The following is a 16,268-nucleotide window of genomic DNA, read 5'->3' as shown; positions in this document are numbered from 1 at the left end:
GAAGGCTGAGAGAGTTTCAGTGTCTGTCAAATGTTTGCCTCAAGAGAAAACACACTAATATTTAATGGCTTTTCATTGAGAGAAAAAAAAGACAAATAAACAAAGAACAGTAAGGTAAAATAAGGATGCCATATACCACAATAACCACTGGGAAGGCCCTGTGTGCCAAAGAAAGCCTCAGCAACCACTATTCCATCTGAGATATGTAGTGTAAGAGTAACTGGCACACAGCCACATGCATTTACAAGTTCTACTTAGACATCAAATAGTCATCTATATTGCCTCACACCAATAGTAAATACTAGAGAATGAAAGAAGGCATTTAAAAGTAATCTCATCTGTTTATAGGTTACATATCCTCATAAAATGGCTCTCTAAAAGATTACAACGAACTGTCTTGCTTTAAGATCAAGGACTCAAACTAGCAAACATCTTTATGTAACCCACGTCAGCCACATGCAAAACAAACAATGCACTGTAACACTGTCCTCCCGTTGTTCATTGATTTGCTCGAGCGGGCCCAGTAACGTCTCCACTGTGAGAATTGTTGTTCCTGTGTTTGGCATATTGAATACATCACGGGTAGCTTGCCAGGCTTTGCCGTGCGGGCGAGATATTCTCGGTAGCTTGCTGGGCTCTCCAAGAGGGGCCGGAGGAATTGAACCCAGGTTGGCCGGGCCGGCCGGGTGCAAGGCAAATACCTTACTTTAAATGTGTTATACATCTCTAAATTTCTGTGTTTTCCTTCAAAGTAGCCATGCTAAAGTATTATATTCTCATTCCAACGGGGCAGTGATTAATGAAAATCTTGGGAGAGGAGGCTCTTCCTTTCAAATATCACCACGAGGATAGCTCAGTGGTAGAGCACAGGTTATAGTTAAATCCCTGATGTGGTATTATCCCACAAGTCAATGCAATCCTGGCAACACTACCATTTACGATCTAAGGTACAGCAAAGTGTACAGTCTCCAGTCCACTGTGACCATATGTGGACCAAGCACCACAACAGGGATTTTCATCTTCAAAAAGCTTAATACACATTCTTCTTCATGCACATGGGACATTCTCCAAGACAGACCATAAAATAAACCTACACAAAGAGGATAGAAATCATGCCATCTATCTCCTCAGACTGTGATGCACTGAAAATATAAGTTAATCACAAAGAGGAACCGAAAAACAACTAAAAAATTCCAGATATTAAATAGCTTGTTACTGAATAACCAATAGGGCAGAGAGGAAATCAAAGAGGAAATTAAAATATTCCTGAAAACAGACGAGAAAGAGGACTCGACCTACCAGGACTTGTGGGACAGAGCAAAGGTGGAGTTAAGAAGAAAGTTCATGGCTGGGGGTATGGTGCCGCCAACAGGTCAATCTGTACCTGTGAGGCAAGTGCATCAGCAGCCTGATGGTGCCTTCAGACTTCCAGATACCCCAAAATTGCTGCTGTGCCTTTGGCCAGGCCCCAAAAAGTTGGGGCAAAGTTGACCAAGAAAGTAAATAGCCAGAAGTTAGGTATGTGGGAGAAATGCATCCGGTCCCTGCAGTAGGTTACTGGCACTGGGCCAACCTAGGTGGGAATAGGTTTCATGCCTTGGCCTGTTCCCCCTGGCGGCCCGGTGGACATCATCCTCCAGAGGACACTGGACAGTCAGGTCTGGGCCCGCAGTGACGAGACATGCGTGGCCTCAAGGGATAAGGGAGCGGCCCCTTTTCTCCCCACCCCAACGAGACCCTAAATCATCGCCCATGAACGGCCTCTCTGGCTCCTGATCAAGCTGCTTAATGACCATGATCCTCAGAAACAAACCTCGGAACCCAGTAACTTTTGGCAGAAATGCGTCTGGATCCCGCAGTAGGTTACTATCACCGGGCCACCACAGAGGAGGAAGGGTGTTGTCTCTCTGCTTGCTCCCCCTAAGCAGCTCGGTGGCCGCCTTCCTCCAGGGGCCATTGGACAGTCAGGTTTGGGCCCTCAGTGATAAGACACGTGGGGCCTCACAAGATGGGGGTGGAGCTGGTCTTTTCCTCCCCAACCCAAGGAGATCCCGAATCACCACCCATAAATGGCCTTTCTGGTTCCTGATCAAGCTGCTTAGTGGCCATGATCCCAGAGACTCAGAAACAAATCTCAAAACCCAGCAGGTTTTGGCAGAAATTCCTCCAGATTTAAGTGTTAAAATTTTGAAATTTCAAAATCGCGCGGCCACTACTGCAGCCATGCAACATCATACATTCTTCTTCTTTTTTTATGTTATTCTTAACCAGCAATAGAAAACAAATTGTCTACTGTTGCCTTTTCAGCAGATCTGAGTGTTGGGGTAAAATCCCAAATAATAAATGGTGGGTCTGGGGTCAAAATATTGAATGTAATCAAAGTAGAGAGAGAGAAATGTGGAAATCATCTGCCCCACAGGTAGGGGGAGGGTGTGATGGGGGTATACTGGGGTTGTTGGTGGTGGAGAATGGGCAATGGTGAAGGTATGGGTGTTTCATTGTATGACCGAGACTTAAACCCAAAACCTTTGTAACTGCTCTCATGGTGATTCAATAAATAAAATTATAAAAAAAAACGTAAGGTGGAGTTCATGGCCAATTCAATCAGCTAATCAGTGGTTGAATAAATAGCAGTACTCCTACATTAAAAAAAAAAATCATGGCTATGCAACCTTCAGCATGAAGGAAGGGCCCACAAAAGTTATTTGACTGCACAACTTAACAAACTAGAAAATGATCAACAAAAGGAGCCCAAAGAAGGGAGGTGGAAGAGAATGATAAAACTTAGAGCAGAGATTAATGAACTGAAATAAAAACAAACAAAAATACCAATCCAAAAGATCAATGAAACCAAACTTGTTATTTTGAAAAAACAAACTAGTGATAAACCACTAGCAAAACTTACACACACACACACACACACACACACACACACACACACACACAGAGAGAGAGAAAGTAAGAGAGAGAGAGAATGAAAGAGAGAGAGAACTCTAATAAACCAAATCAGAAATAAAATGTTGGACATCACCACAAGTATCACAGAAGTTCAAGAGGTCATTATTTATTACTTTAAGAAACTTTATGCCACAAAATGAGAGAAGCTAGAAGAAATGGATAAATTCCTAGACTCCTATTACTTTCCAAGGCTGAACCAAGATGATTTGGAATACCTGAACAGACCTATCACTATTAAAGAAATTCAAATGGTATAAAAAAATCTTTCCTAAAACAAAAACCCAGGCTTAGATGAATTCACTAGTGAGTGTTTCCAAACCTTTAAAAAGAACCTAGTGGGGCTGGAGCAATAGCACAACAGGTAGGGCATTTGCCTTGCACGCAGCCGACCCGGTTTCGATTCCCAGCATCCAATATGGTCCCCTGAGCACCGCCCAGGGTAATTCCTGAGTGCAGAGCCAGGAGTAACCCCTGTGCATCACCGGGTGTGACCAAAAAAGCAAAAAATAAAAAAATAAATAAATAAAACCTTTTATCAATCTTTTTTTTTCTTCCAGGAAATTGAAAATAGGAACATTTCCAAACAGTTTCCATGAAACAAAACATCACCCTGATAACAAAAACAGAGACCACACACACACACACACACACACACACACACACACACACACACACACACACAAAGAATTACAGGCCGATATCCCTTATGAACACAGATGGAAAAATTTCTCAGGTACTTTGGCTCTCTGCAGAAAACTCCAGGGCTCCCTTGGGAGGGGGCAGGTCAAGTCCCCACCCTGCCAAAGCTCCAGCACCTATACTGACATCCTAAAAGCTGCTGCTATGCCATGCTGGACTCTACCACCTCACAACTGAGCTGCAGAGAAGATACAAACTGTCAAAAATTACAAGGAAACAGGTATTTTTTTAATAAAAAAAAAAGCGATAGCACAGTGGTAGGGCGTTTGCCTTGCACGTAGCCAACATGGCCGACCCGAGTTCAATTCCTCCGCCCCTCTCGGAGAGCCTGGCAAGCTACCGAGAGTATCTCGCCCGCACAGCAGAGTCTGGCAAGCTCCCCGTGACGTATCCGATATGCCAAATACAGTAACAACAAAGTCTCCAACGGAGACGTTACTAGGCCCGCTCTAGCAAATCGATGATCAATGCGAGGGCATACACTCATACTCAGGTATTTTTCTGGCTGGAAATTCTGGGCCTTCTCAGAGTAGGGGTGCACAATGATAGCAACTCCCACACCTTTCTCGCTATGTAAGTTCACTGCCCAGCTGAATATTTTGGGATTTCCAGCATGCGACATCTCCAAACTCTACAATGCTAACACCCCAGTAGTAGCATACCAGAATGGATGGGAACGTAATGTAGAATCCAACTAAACATGTCACGGTCACGGTCCTCCCATTGACAAAAACATTAACAAAGAAGTCTCAACTAGCAACAACAGCTTAGTAAACCCTCAGACAAGGACTTAATGTCCCCATGGTGAGATATAACCACTTTTGTAACTTTTTTTTACTGAAGTATCTTTTGATAATTCAATTCATTTAGCCATTTAGTGCTACCAAGCAATATAAAATAAAATATTTTGGGCCTGCTTTTAGGACAGGCTTGAGAGGTGGTTGGGAAAATGATGACAACAGTAGATGGAAGATCACAGTGATGGTGGAACTAGAGTTTGAATACTGAATACCTGTAACAAATGCATCATGAACAACTATGTAAACCACGGTGCTTACATAAAGTGGAAAATAAATTGCATTAATCTGGGGAACATAAAGTAACAAAATAGGAGACTAACACCCAAGAATGGTTGAGATTAGTACCAGGAATTTTACTCCATGGCTTGGAGGCCAACCACACATGCAAGGGGAAAAGGGAGCTCAGATAGAGAAGGGAACACCAAATAAAGGTGTTGGGAGGATCCTCCCAGAATGGGAGAAACATGCTGAAAGTAGACTATAGACCAAACATGATTGTCACCCATTGCCTCTTTTGCAAACCACAACACCCAATAAGAGAGAAAGAGAACAAAAGGGAATGCCCTGCCACAGAGGCAGGGTGGGATAGGGGGGAAGGGGGGTGGGAGGGATACTGGGATCCGTGGTGGTGGGAAATGGGCACTGATGGAGGGATGGGCATTTGATCACTGTATAACTGAAACCCAAGCACAAAAATTTGTAAGTCTAGAACTGTACCTCATAATGTCTCACTAATTAAAAAAAAATAAAGTGGAAAATAAAACAAAACCATCTAATCCCATCAAAAAATAGGAAGAAGAGATGAACAGAATCTTCCTCAAAGAAGAAATACTAATAGTCATAAGGCACATGAAAAACTGCTGTACATCACTAATCATCAGGGAGATGCTAATCAAAATAACGATGAGACATCTCATACCACAGAGACTGGCAGACATCAAAAAGAACAAGAACAACCAGTGCTGATGTGGATGTGGAGAGAAAGGGACCCTCCTTCATTGCTGGCGGAAGTGTTGACTGGTCCAGCCCTTCTGGAAAACAATATGGACATTCCTAAAAAATCTAGGAATCGAGCTTCCATTTGACCCAGCAAGTCCACTTCTTGGAACATATCCCAAGGGCCCAAAAATAAAATGAAGAAAAGACATTTGTACCCCTATGTTCCTTGTAGCACTATCCACAGCAGTTATAATCTAGAAACAACCCAAGTGACCAAGAATAAATGACTGAATAAAGAAAGCATGGTACTTATACAGAATGAGCTATTTGTAGTCTATAAGAAGGTCATGAAATTTGCTGCTATGTAAATTATAAAAAAAGAAATAAGAACAAAGCACCTCTGGCTAGATGTAACTAGATCTGTAGTGACCACTTTGTAACACATACAAATATGCTGGACAGTATCATGCTGAGTGAAGTTAGTGGGAGAGATACTGACAGAATCACCTCTCTCCTTGGAGTTCATAAAGAAATATAATGGTGGAATAACAAATACCCAAAGACAATGAAAACAAAGAACATGAGAACTGGTACTTAGTAGGCAACAATCTTCTTGAGCGGGTGGCAGATAGACAGGGAGGGGGCAAAATATATGCGAAGAAAGTGTTCAGCTAGGAGGAAGAGGTGGTGCTGAAAGGTCGTAAAGTGTTACGTAGGAAACCCTATCAGCAACAGTGCTATAAATCACAGTGCAAAACACTATAGGAAAGAAAAAAGAACAAAGCACCTCTGGCTAGATGTAACTAGACCTGCGGTAATCACTTTGTAACATATACAAATTCGAATCATTTTTTTAAGTGTACATATATTGTACACTTAAATGTTATTATAAAAGGTAAGGTAAAGGCCCTCCCGTTGATCATCGATTTGCTCGAGCGGGCCCAGTAACGTCTCCATTGGAGACTTTGTTGTTACTGTGTCTGGCATATCGAATACTCTCGGTAGCTTGCCGGGCTCTCCGAGAGGGGCGGAGGAATCGAACTCGGGTCGGCCATGTTGGCCGCGTGTAAGGCGAACGCCCTACCCGCTGTGCTATCGCTCCAGCCCAGTAACAAATGTTATTACATTTCAATTTAAAAAAGAGAGAGAAGGGGCTGTAGAGAGAGTACAGTGGGTAAGGCACTTGCAGCTTACATGTAGCTGGCCTGGGTTTGATCCAGTGCCTCTATGGTTCCCTGAGTACTGCCAGGGGTAATTCCTGAGTGCAGAGCCAGGAGTAACCCCTGAGCATCATTAGGTGCCCCCCCCCAAAAAAAACCAAAAACAATATTCTGACATGGTCACTGAAAAGTCACTTACTGCTATATAGCACTAAACTGTTGTGTGTTTTAATTTTAATTTTTTGTAGGGATTTTAGGCTGGGGGGCGGGGCTAGGGGTGTGGGATGATATAGGATGCCAGGGAAGGGACTGAACCTGGGTTGGCTGCTTTAATATCACTCCAGCATCATGTTCCAGTTTTAAACACTTAAAACCACAGTAAGTAGCATGATTATTTTAATTCTCAAAATCTGAATTACTTTCAGAAATAAACATCTCAAAGTTCCTTTTTCTTTTTTAATTTTTAATTTTTTGGGGGGGTCACACCCGGCGATGCACAAGGGTTATTCCTGGCTCTACATTCAGGAGTTACTCCTGGTGGTGCTCAGGGGACCATATGGAATGCTGGGAATTGAACCCTGGTTGGCCGCGTGCAAGGCAAACACCCTACCCGCTGTGCTATCTCTCCAGCCCCTTCTTTTTTTTTTATTTTTAAGGACTGGTGTGTGTGTGTGTGTGTGTGTGTGTGTGTGTGTGTGTGTGTGTTGGGGCAGGGGGAGAGGGAGAAGACACCTTATAGTGCTTAGGGGCCATGTACGTATTGGGGATTGAATATGGGGAGATAGAAGGATGGTGACACTGGTGTCCATTCTGTTGTTGCAAACAGCAAGCTATGCTTTTTTATTGTTGAATTAGAACTGGAACATTGAATGCCTGAAATTCTGTTATTAAGAGCTTTGTAAATCACAGTGCTAAACTGAAAGAATTTTTTTTAAAGGAGATATGAGACAGACGGAGAGAGCATAGACATGGTGTACCAATTGTACTTAAAGGATTTGCTAAAGGTGGAGTGCTTTTAAAGAGCAGAGCGCTTCCACTGCCAACAGAATGTGTAACTATTACTCACAAATAGATTCAAGTGTTCTTTTTATGACATTGAAAAAAGGGAAAAAAAGGGGCTAAAATGGTTGGATAGTGGCTCAAATGGTAGAGAATATATCTACAAGACCCTAAAATTGTGATGACATCACACTCTCCTTCTGACCTATCAAGTATGGTCCTGATGATGCCCAAGCACTGCCTGAAGTGGTTCTGGGTTCCCTCAGCACTCCTGAATGTGGCCCCTATTTCCTTAAAAAATTTTAATAAGGGGGGGTGAGAGAGAGAGAGAGAGAGAGAGAGAGAGAGAGAGAGAGAGAGAGAGAGAACGAGTTTAAGGTGCTTGAATTGCACATGACTGACCCAACCCCAGTTTCATTAGCACTGCACATGATCTTCTGAGCAGAGCCAGGCGTAAGTCCTGAGCACTGATGGCTATGGCCCAACGACCGATGGAGGGGGGGAAAAAGGGGGAAATATTAAAATATCAGGCATTTTAAGTATCTAAAGAAAGGTACTGCTATTACTAGTTTCAAAGTCCTTGCTATAAATATGAGATATTTAGGTTTCTTAGGTAGAAATGATTCCCACCCTCCTGCCCCCACAGGGATGGGAAGCACACTGAGTGGTGCTCAAGGGAACTTACAGTCAGGGATCAAACTTAGGCATTGAAATAAGACTTCCAACAAGCAAAGTACATGCAGTCAACCTTTGAATGATCTTCCCAATGCCATAACTTCTATTTTTATTACTTATAGTTCCTATTGTAGCACTGTAGCACTGTCCTCCCGTTGTTCATCAAGGCTTGAAATATCAACCAAGAGTTCTCAATATTTCCTGTGAGCTTTGATTTATAATATCTGTTCTGATTACTAAGAAACTCCTATTATTGTTGTTTACTTATTAGGTCAGATCATTAAGTAAAGTTCTGTATAATATGACTCTACAAGGGCCTGGAGCGATAGCACAGTGGGTAGGGTGTTTGCCTTGCATGTGGCCAAGCCGGGTTTGATTCCCAGCATCCCATATGGTCCCCTGAGCATTGCCAGGAGCAATTCCTGATTGCAGAGCAAGAAGTAACCCCTGTGTATCACCGGGTGTGACCCAAAAAGCAAAATAAATAAATAAACAAACAAACAAAATAGTATGACCCTACAAGTAGTATTTAGCAAAGACTATTTCATACTTTTTTTTTTTATTTCATACTTTCAAGGGCAAAAATGTTCATACAAAACAGAACTAGAAAGAGAAAAGTATTAAAATGTATTAAAATGTACTCTGCCATTTATGTAACAATTTCCTCACTTGTCAATGTCACTGCTCTACAATTTTTAGAGTAGTAGCTAACTGATGAACATGTCAGCAAATATAACTCAATTTCCTTAGGAGTTCATTATCAAGGAAAAGAACTGATTAAGAGACAAAATCCCTGTAAAACTGACATAATCTGCTTCAATGTGGGTAATTTATTTTTAAAATTTTCATAAACTCAATATGAAATTGACTTTCATATGCAACGCCCTATCTCCTCTCTCTTATTTCTAGCTCTTCTCTCCTCTCTCTTTTCCCCACCTCCCTTCAGCCATGCTGGAGGATCTTTTTTCAGATTTTTAAATGGTTTCTCATGGACACAATTCCCCCACCACACCCATCACCAGTTTACCTTTCTCCCTCCCCTCAAGACCCCAACTCCCTCTCCCACATCCTTCTCTACCAACTTGTAACTCAATTGTGTGGATCAGTTCCCCTATTATACTGCCTTTGGATATTTGTTTCTGCCTTGCTATACGTGTCTTAAAGTCCCACATATGAAAGCGATCATTCTTTATCTGTCCGTTTCACTTTGTTTTTCATCTTGATTTTTGTTTTGCTTTTGGGCCACGTCAGGCATGTTCAGGGGTTACTCTTGACTCTGCACTCAGGAATTACTCCTGGTAGGCTTGAGGGACCATATGGAATAACGAGGGGCAACACTGGGTAGGCCACATATAAGGCACGTGCCCTACCCACTGCACCATCGCTCCAAGCCTCCTTTGCCCCACCCCCTGCCGAGTCCCTTTCATTCTGACTTCACTCAGCACGAGATCCTTTAGTTCCATCCGAGTTTCCTGCAAATCTACGCAGGAGGATCGTGAACCCATTAATGCATGCTCTCTTCTGCTGAGCTATTTTTCATGCGTCTCTCTGTACACTTTTTTTTTTAAATAAATGGCGCTCAGGCTGGAAGGTTATTTTCTGCTGTGCTAAGGGATACAGAAATCTACTGGCGGGCCAGCATCTAGTATTAGAAATTTACCAAAGAGAGATACATTTTAGTTGAATTATACTTTAACTTCTGAAATTTGAGCTTCACTGTGGTAAAGTAAGTACAAAAGAGCTACCAGTGAGGACTAGAGGTAATAAAGAAAATTGATGAGATAGAGTTGAACATGAAACCGAAAGAGCTAAAGATCAAAAGCTGGTTCCAGAGCCAAGAGCCATTCAACTTTGTCTATACCTGGGCAAGTTCTACTTTAATTTATAATTTTCCTGAGCTAACTTGCTTGAGAAAATAAGAATGACCTCTTTGTAAAGACGTCATTTTAGACAAAAGCTTGTCTAAAAATGGCTTAACTGACTTGCCAGATTTTCATAGGTAAAACCAAAAGTTGGTAAATTAGAATAAAGATAGGAGGGAAGGATTTAAAATGATTACAGTGTCTTGAGTGGATGAAAAGGTGATGCTATTGAGAATGGGAATACAGCACCAAGAGGAGGTTGATCTGAATACACACTGCATGTTTCAATCTATCTCTAAGGAAACAGGAAGCCACAGCTCACAAAGCATTAATCCATGGTAGTGTAAGTCACAGAACAGTAATATCAAAAGAGACATCTACTTCAGGTGCTCTTTGACAAAGCTGCCTGTAGAGAGTTAAGACTTTTACTCCTTTCCTCTGGACTTCCATAGTGGAGGAACCTGGCCTCTCCTTGCTCTGAGCTACTATGTGCTCATCAATACTGAAGCTAAGGTTTCACACCAGGTGAAGTGAAAACCCACGGTGCTCTGTTAAGTCTAGAAGGCAGTTGGGACAGAGAAGGGACCACTATGAAAATGACAGCTGGAAATGATTACCCCGATAAGAACTGCGTGCTGAAAGGAGGTGAAGGAACAAACATGATAATCTCTCAGTACCTGCATTGCAAACTGTAATACCCAAAAGGTTAGGGGGAAAGAGAGAAAGTCAGAAAAAGACAGAGAGACAGAGACAGAGACAGAGACAGAGGCAGAGGCGGGGGGGAGAGAGGGAGAGAGAGAGAGAGAGAGAGAGAGAGAGAGAGAGAGAGAGAGAGAGAGAGAGAAAGAAAGTGCTTGCCTTAGAGGCAGACTGGAGTTGGGGTGGGGGTGGCAGAAGGGAAACAGGGGACACTGGTGCTGGGAAATGTATACTGGTGGAGGGCTGGGTGTTAGAACATCGCATGAATAAAACCCAATCATGAATAGCTTTGCAACTGTGTATCTGACAGTGATTCAATTAAAAAAAAAACAAAGAAAAAATTAAAACATCATCAAATAAACATAACAACAACAAACTGAAAGGAAGAAAATTTAAAACAGGCAGTTAGCCAAATTACAAAACAAAATCAGCCTCAAACACTATTAAAAATTTAAAGTTATAAAACATTTTATGAGAGAGGTAAACAGGGATATATATATATGTATATATATAAAGTCTCCAATGGAGACATTACTGGGCCCGCTCGAGCAAATCGATGATCAACGGGAGGGCCTTTTACTTACTTTATATATATATATATGTGTATATATATATATATATATATATATATATATATGTATGTATACCACCTACTCTTAAAAAAAAAACAAAACCCAAAAGCATGAAGAAACAGATCCAGCAAAATAAATGAACTCATCTAAGATTACACTGGTAACAACAGCAGTGCAAAGGTGACTTAGCACTTCCAAGTCATCATATTATATAGGGTTTCTGAAATCTCACTGATTTAATCCCACACAGGATATCTGTATCAAGCCTGTTGTACTTTACTCTACCCTTTTCTGGATGACCACAGAGAAGGAACACAATTTTTAGATTCTGATCCTAAAGGAAAAAACATAACTTTGAGAGACTCCATAAATCTTCAGCACTTATGAACCAAAAACAGGGTGAGGAACCTTTTTCTATTAAGGGCCACTGGATATTTAAAACTCATTTGCGGGCCATCCAATTCAGGTAGAGGGGATGGTGGGGCAGCTGATGAGAAGCATACAGTCTGTCCCATCACGTACTAAAACCAGACTATAAGATTTCATGGGTTTTATAGATTTTCTAGGCTGGACAATCCTTATCCCTCCATTTAAAGGGAAACTGACACAGCATTTATTTCCTTTGGAGAGTGAGGCCACACCCAGCCGTGTTCAGGGCTTACTCCCAGCTTGTTGCTTAAGAGACCATAGGCAATGCCAGGGACTGAACTGAACTTGGCCATATGCAAGGCAAGCAACTAAATCCCTTATACTATCTCTCGGGCCCTGCTGACACAACATTTCTACCTCAATCACTTAATGTCTCACTTTAATTAGACAATATAGGAGAAGTGAAAATATACTACTTATACTAAAGGATTGGAATATAAATATGCTTCATCTCATTTGCAAAAGAAAATGAAAATTACCACAGGAAGTTTTTAAAAAGCAACTGAGACAAAAACTGCAGAGAATTTCTTTGAAGAAATAGGAGATTGAGAAGAAAAAAAATTGGAGACGACTTTCATGAAGACGACTAAACTCAGAATAATTAGAGGAGAATAAAAGCAAGTTTCCGTACTCTCTTGATAACCTAAGAACCCAGAGATACCAGTTTTTGTAGCTTCTTAGAAGGCTTAACTCTATCTGAACTATGCTTAAATAAGTTTCTTGCCTTTCAGTCCTTTCTCCAAGTCTCTCCTGCTTTTTCTTAACTTATATGCTTCTTCCCACACAGTGAAGTTTTTTACTACCCATGAAGTCCACATAATTTCTCAATTTATATTAATTCAAGGAAAGTCAGAAAGATCAATTCCACAGCTACTGAAGAACATAACTAAGACTTAACACAGTTCTTGAGAGCCCAAAGTCACAGTCTCTTTATTAAAGCTAATTGTCTCTAAGGTTTAATTATGAATTTATATAATAAGTGATAAAAGTAAAAATGACCAAATAATATCATTGCCAAGTTCTCAACAGGATGGCAGAATGAAGAAGACAATAACAAAGAAAGAAATGCATGATACCTATCATAAAGGAAAAGCTCCCAATATTTCCAGAAAGAAATTCTAGATTTACTCCTAGCTATTTCTTCAAAGAAATAGCTATTTCTTTGAAATACTCCTATTTCTAAGAAATTACTCCTATTTCTTCAAAGAAATTATCTACAGTTTTAAATAGCTTGACTTAAGACAGTATGAACAGACACAATAAATATTCCAGGCTGTCCTTTGTACCATCTTTATAGAGATTTTAACAACTTCTCTGGATTAATAAATCACCTCGATGCTATTTTACATAGATACTGGGAAAAGTTATAAAAAAATAGACTTAAATTTTACTTCCACTTTTAAGAAGTTACTAATAATGTTATAGATAAAATAATCCAAATATACACTAAAAGAGTCTTTGCGGTTTTTTTTTACTGTTGGTAATTAATCTGTGGATATTAGTATAAAAAACTGATGTTGAAAGTAGTCAATATGAAATAGGCAGTTTGCAAAGCAATTTTCAACACTGAGCATCATTTTGAGACAGAATGGCTATGGTATGCTTAGGTACACTTGTCTTCTACACTAATTAAGTCAAGTGGGATAAAAAAAAAACCAAACTTGTTGTCTTTATATTTAATTTTAAAATAAAAGGGAAACTAAACTTGTTAAGAAAAACTCAAAAACGTTTCTTACCTCCGTGCAACATAGTAAAAAATAGGATTCCCAGCTTTCGAAGTCCCAGCTTGATAGAAAATACTTAATGTTTTCAAAGCTTTGAACTCTTCTTTTTCATGTACTTGATGCCTGAATGATAAAAGAAAGGAGTAATTCATAGGTTTTATATTGTCTATTGAATATTTACAAAAAACTAATATTGGACTGATAATTAAACATACAAAACAAAAAATATTTAGACGAAAACAGGGCAGTTTCTGAGGAGCAATTTGGCAACACGTATAAAAAAATCTCAAGGAGCTAGTCTTACAACCACAAAAAGCAGTTCCTAGGATTATACTAAGAAAACCAGTGAACAGGGATATTATCCACAGAATTATTTGTAATCATGGCTTTTTCTTTTCCTAGATGGAAGTTTTTGAAATTTTTTCCCCCAGTAAACTGTAGAAAAATTTGCAAAATTAAGCTGTATTTTCCTTAACTATAACACAAAGGTAATTTATATTACATTAAATTAAAAAATACCTTAAGGCAAGAGCAATAAAGCACTAGTTAACAAGATCTTATTTTTTGAGAAGGGGGACAAGTTTGGGGTCACACCTGGTTATGCTTTAAGGAACATTCCTGGTGGTGCTTGGGATCAAGCCCAAGAGTCCCACAGGCAAAGCACGAGTTCTAGTCCTTAAGCTCTCTGAACGAAGGCATTATTTTTACACGAAAATAAACTGTACAACAGCATATTTAAGAAGGTAAAAGTGAGTCCCCGAAATATGACAAAATGAATCTTTCCAAATAATCCTCTATTAAAAAATAGGGCCTGGAGTGATAGCATAGCAGGTAGGGCGTTTGCCTTGCACGCAGCCGACCCGGGTTCAACTCCCAATATCCCATATGGTCCCCTGAGCACTGGTAGGAGTAATTCCTGAGTGCATGAGCCAGGAGTAACCTCTGTGCAAAACAAAACAAATAAACAGAAAACCCAAATATATCTAACAAGAGGCGTGGGTGCAAATTTTGTATTACAACTAAAAAGAAAGCTATCACCATTGCAAAGGTGGTACTTACCGAGTCATAAATTCTTCAAACTTTGAACTGGTAAGATTAAGACTAGACCAGTGTGTATCAGCCACAGGTTTGTGCTCTGGGGGGCCCAGGTATGCAAGAAGTGTTGCCATCTTATCAAAAGGTCGTCTTCCAACAGCTTTATGATCCCTAGACACGACAAAACTCCTTAGGAAAAAAACAGCAGTTCACACAACAGTACACATTTACTCAGGCTGTTATTTGCTGCCTTTCTTTTCATATTGATAGTCTCCGATAGTCTCTGATTTGTAAAATAGAGCAACAAAAACTCCCCAACCTACAAAATTTATGTAAAATTCATTTTTTTACCCTTAGTATTCTTGAGTCATGAAATGGGGCAATCAGTAACTGAAAATAACATTCTAACCCATTTTTTTTTAGTAAAAAAAAAAAAATCTACCTTTTCAGTAGTAACTGGACATCCTGCCCTGATTTCAGATTCTGCTTAACCATGGTACTACACTTGATCTTAGCCAAAAGGCCAAGAAGCGATAGGTTCTGGAGCGATAGCACAGCGGTAGGGCGTTCGCCTTACAAGCGGCCAACATGGCCGACCCGATTTCGATTCCTCCGCCCCTCTCGGAGAGCCCGGCAAGCTACCGAGAGTATTCGATATGCCAGACACAGTAACAACAAAGTCTCCAATGGAGACGTTACTGTGCCTGCTTGAGCAAATCGACGATCAACGGGAGGGCCTTTACCTTTACCTTTACCATGGTAAACATGGATTTTCACTAATTAAACATTGAACACTGAAACTCTTAAGAAGATAGCATGTCACAAACATTGAACTGTCAAGTCTTAGGAAGCTACTGTAAGCTTGGTGAGGATGTGTATGTGTCATGAGGTACTTTCAAATATGCTGAGAAAAAGCATAAGTGCCATGTAAAACGGCAGCTTGAAAAGCTATCTGGCTTTTACCTAAAGAAGGTGAAGTCTATGTGTACCCAGAACTTAGAAATTACACAATTACACAAGGAAAACATGTGTGAAGAATATTTATAATACATTACTACTTTAAAAAAATGAAAGTTGGGCCAGGAAGACAGCTCAAAAGGCCAGAGCTTATGCTTCATATGTGGAAGGCCCAAGTTCGATCCCTGACCCTGCATGGTACTCCAAGCACTGCCAGGAGCAGCCCTCAAGTACTGAACCAGAAGTAGCCCTTAAAAGTGCTTCCAGCTGTGCCCCCCCCCAAAAAAGACAAAAAGCAAAATAGTGAGACACCTGATCAATCAAGAAATACAAAAAAAACCTGTGATACAATTATTTATAAATACTAACAAATTAAATGATATCCAATAGATTACTGTAAAAAATTATACTGCTATTTCTGTAAAAATTAAAAACAAAGTTATATTATGTATACTTATTATTACACATACCTATAATTTCCTTACTTTGTTAGTTACACAATGAGAAGTAGGTTTTTCTCGTCCCAAGAAATAAAATGCTATAAAAAACAGAACTAATACAGTGAAATAAATTAAAGGTAGGTGATATACATAAACTTTGTTGTATTATGGTCTGTACATTTTAATATACTTGGAATTTTTATATATTTGAAATTATATATATATATATTGGAATGTGTATATTTTAAAAACATGAATTAAAACAAAACTCCAGCATCAAACAATCTGAATTACAAGAAAGAAATGAATGAGTGCATTTG

At 40.0% G+C, this 16,268-nt stretch overlaps 1 protein-coding gene and 1 pseudogene across 9 annotated transcripts in view; both read right to left on the bottom strand.

The window, feature by feature from the left end:
* The window catches only part of NF1 (neurofibromin 1), a 300,188-nt gene that overhangs the window by 106,878 nt on the left and 177,042 nt on the right, over positions 1-16,268 (bottom strand). For all 9 annotated transcript variants that reach the window (XM_056127967.1, XM_056127959.1, XM_056127961.1 and 6 more), the window contains 2 exons: positions 14,576-14,722; positions 13,529-13,639 (listed from right to left, as the gene is read on the bottom strand). In XM_056127967.1, coding sequence (XP_055983942.1) covers positions 13,529-13,639; positions 14,576-14,722 — 258 coding nt within the window. The remainder of the gene's footprint in view (positions 1-13,528; positions 13,640-14,575; positions 14,723-16,268) is intronic.
* Positions 14,949-15,086, bottom strand: LOC130036408 (uncharacterized; annotated as a pseudogene).

Source organism: Sorex fumeus, unplaced genomic scaffold (assembly GCF_029834395.1).
Source record: "Sorex fumeus unplaced genomic scaffold, SorFum_2.1 ptg000063l, whole genome shotgun sequence".
Lineage (NCBI taxonomy): Eukaryota > Metazoa > Chordata > Mammalia > Eulipotyphla > Soricidae > Sorex > Sorex fumeus.
This window is presented reverse-complemented; position numbering and strand designations above follow the sequence as displayed.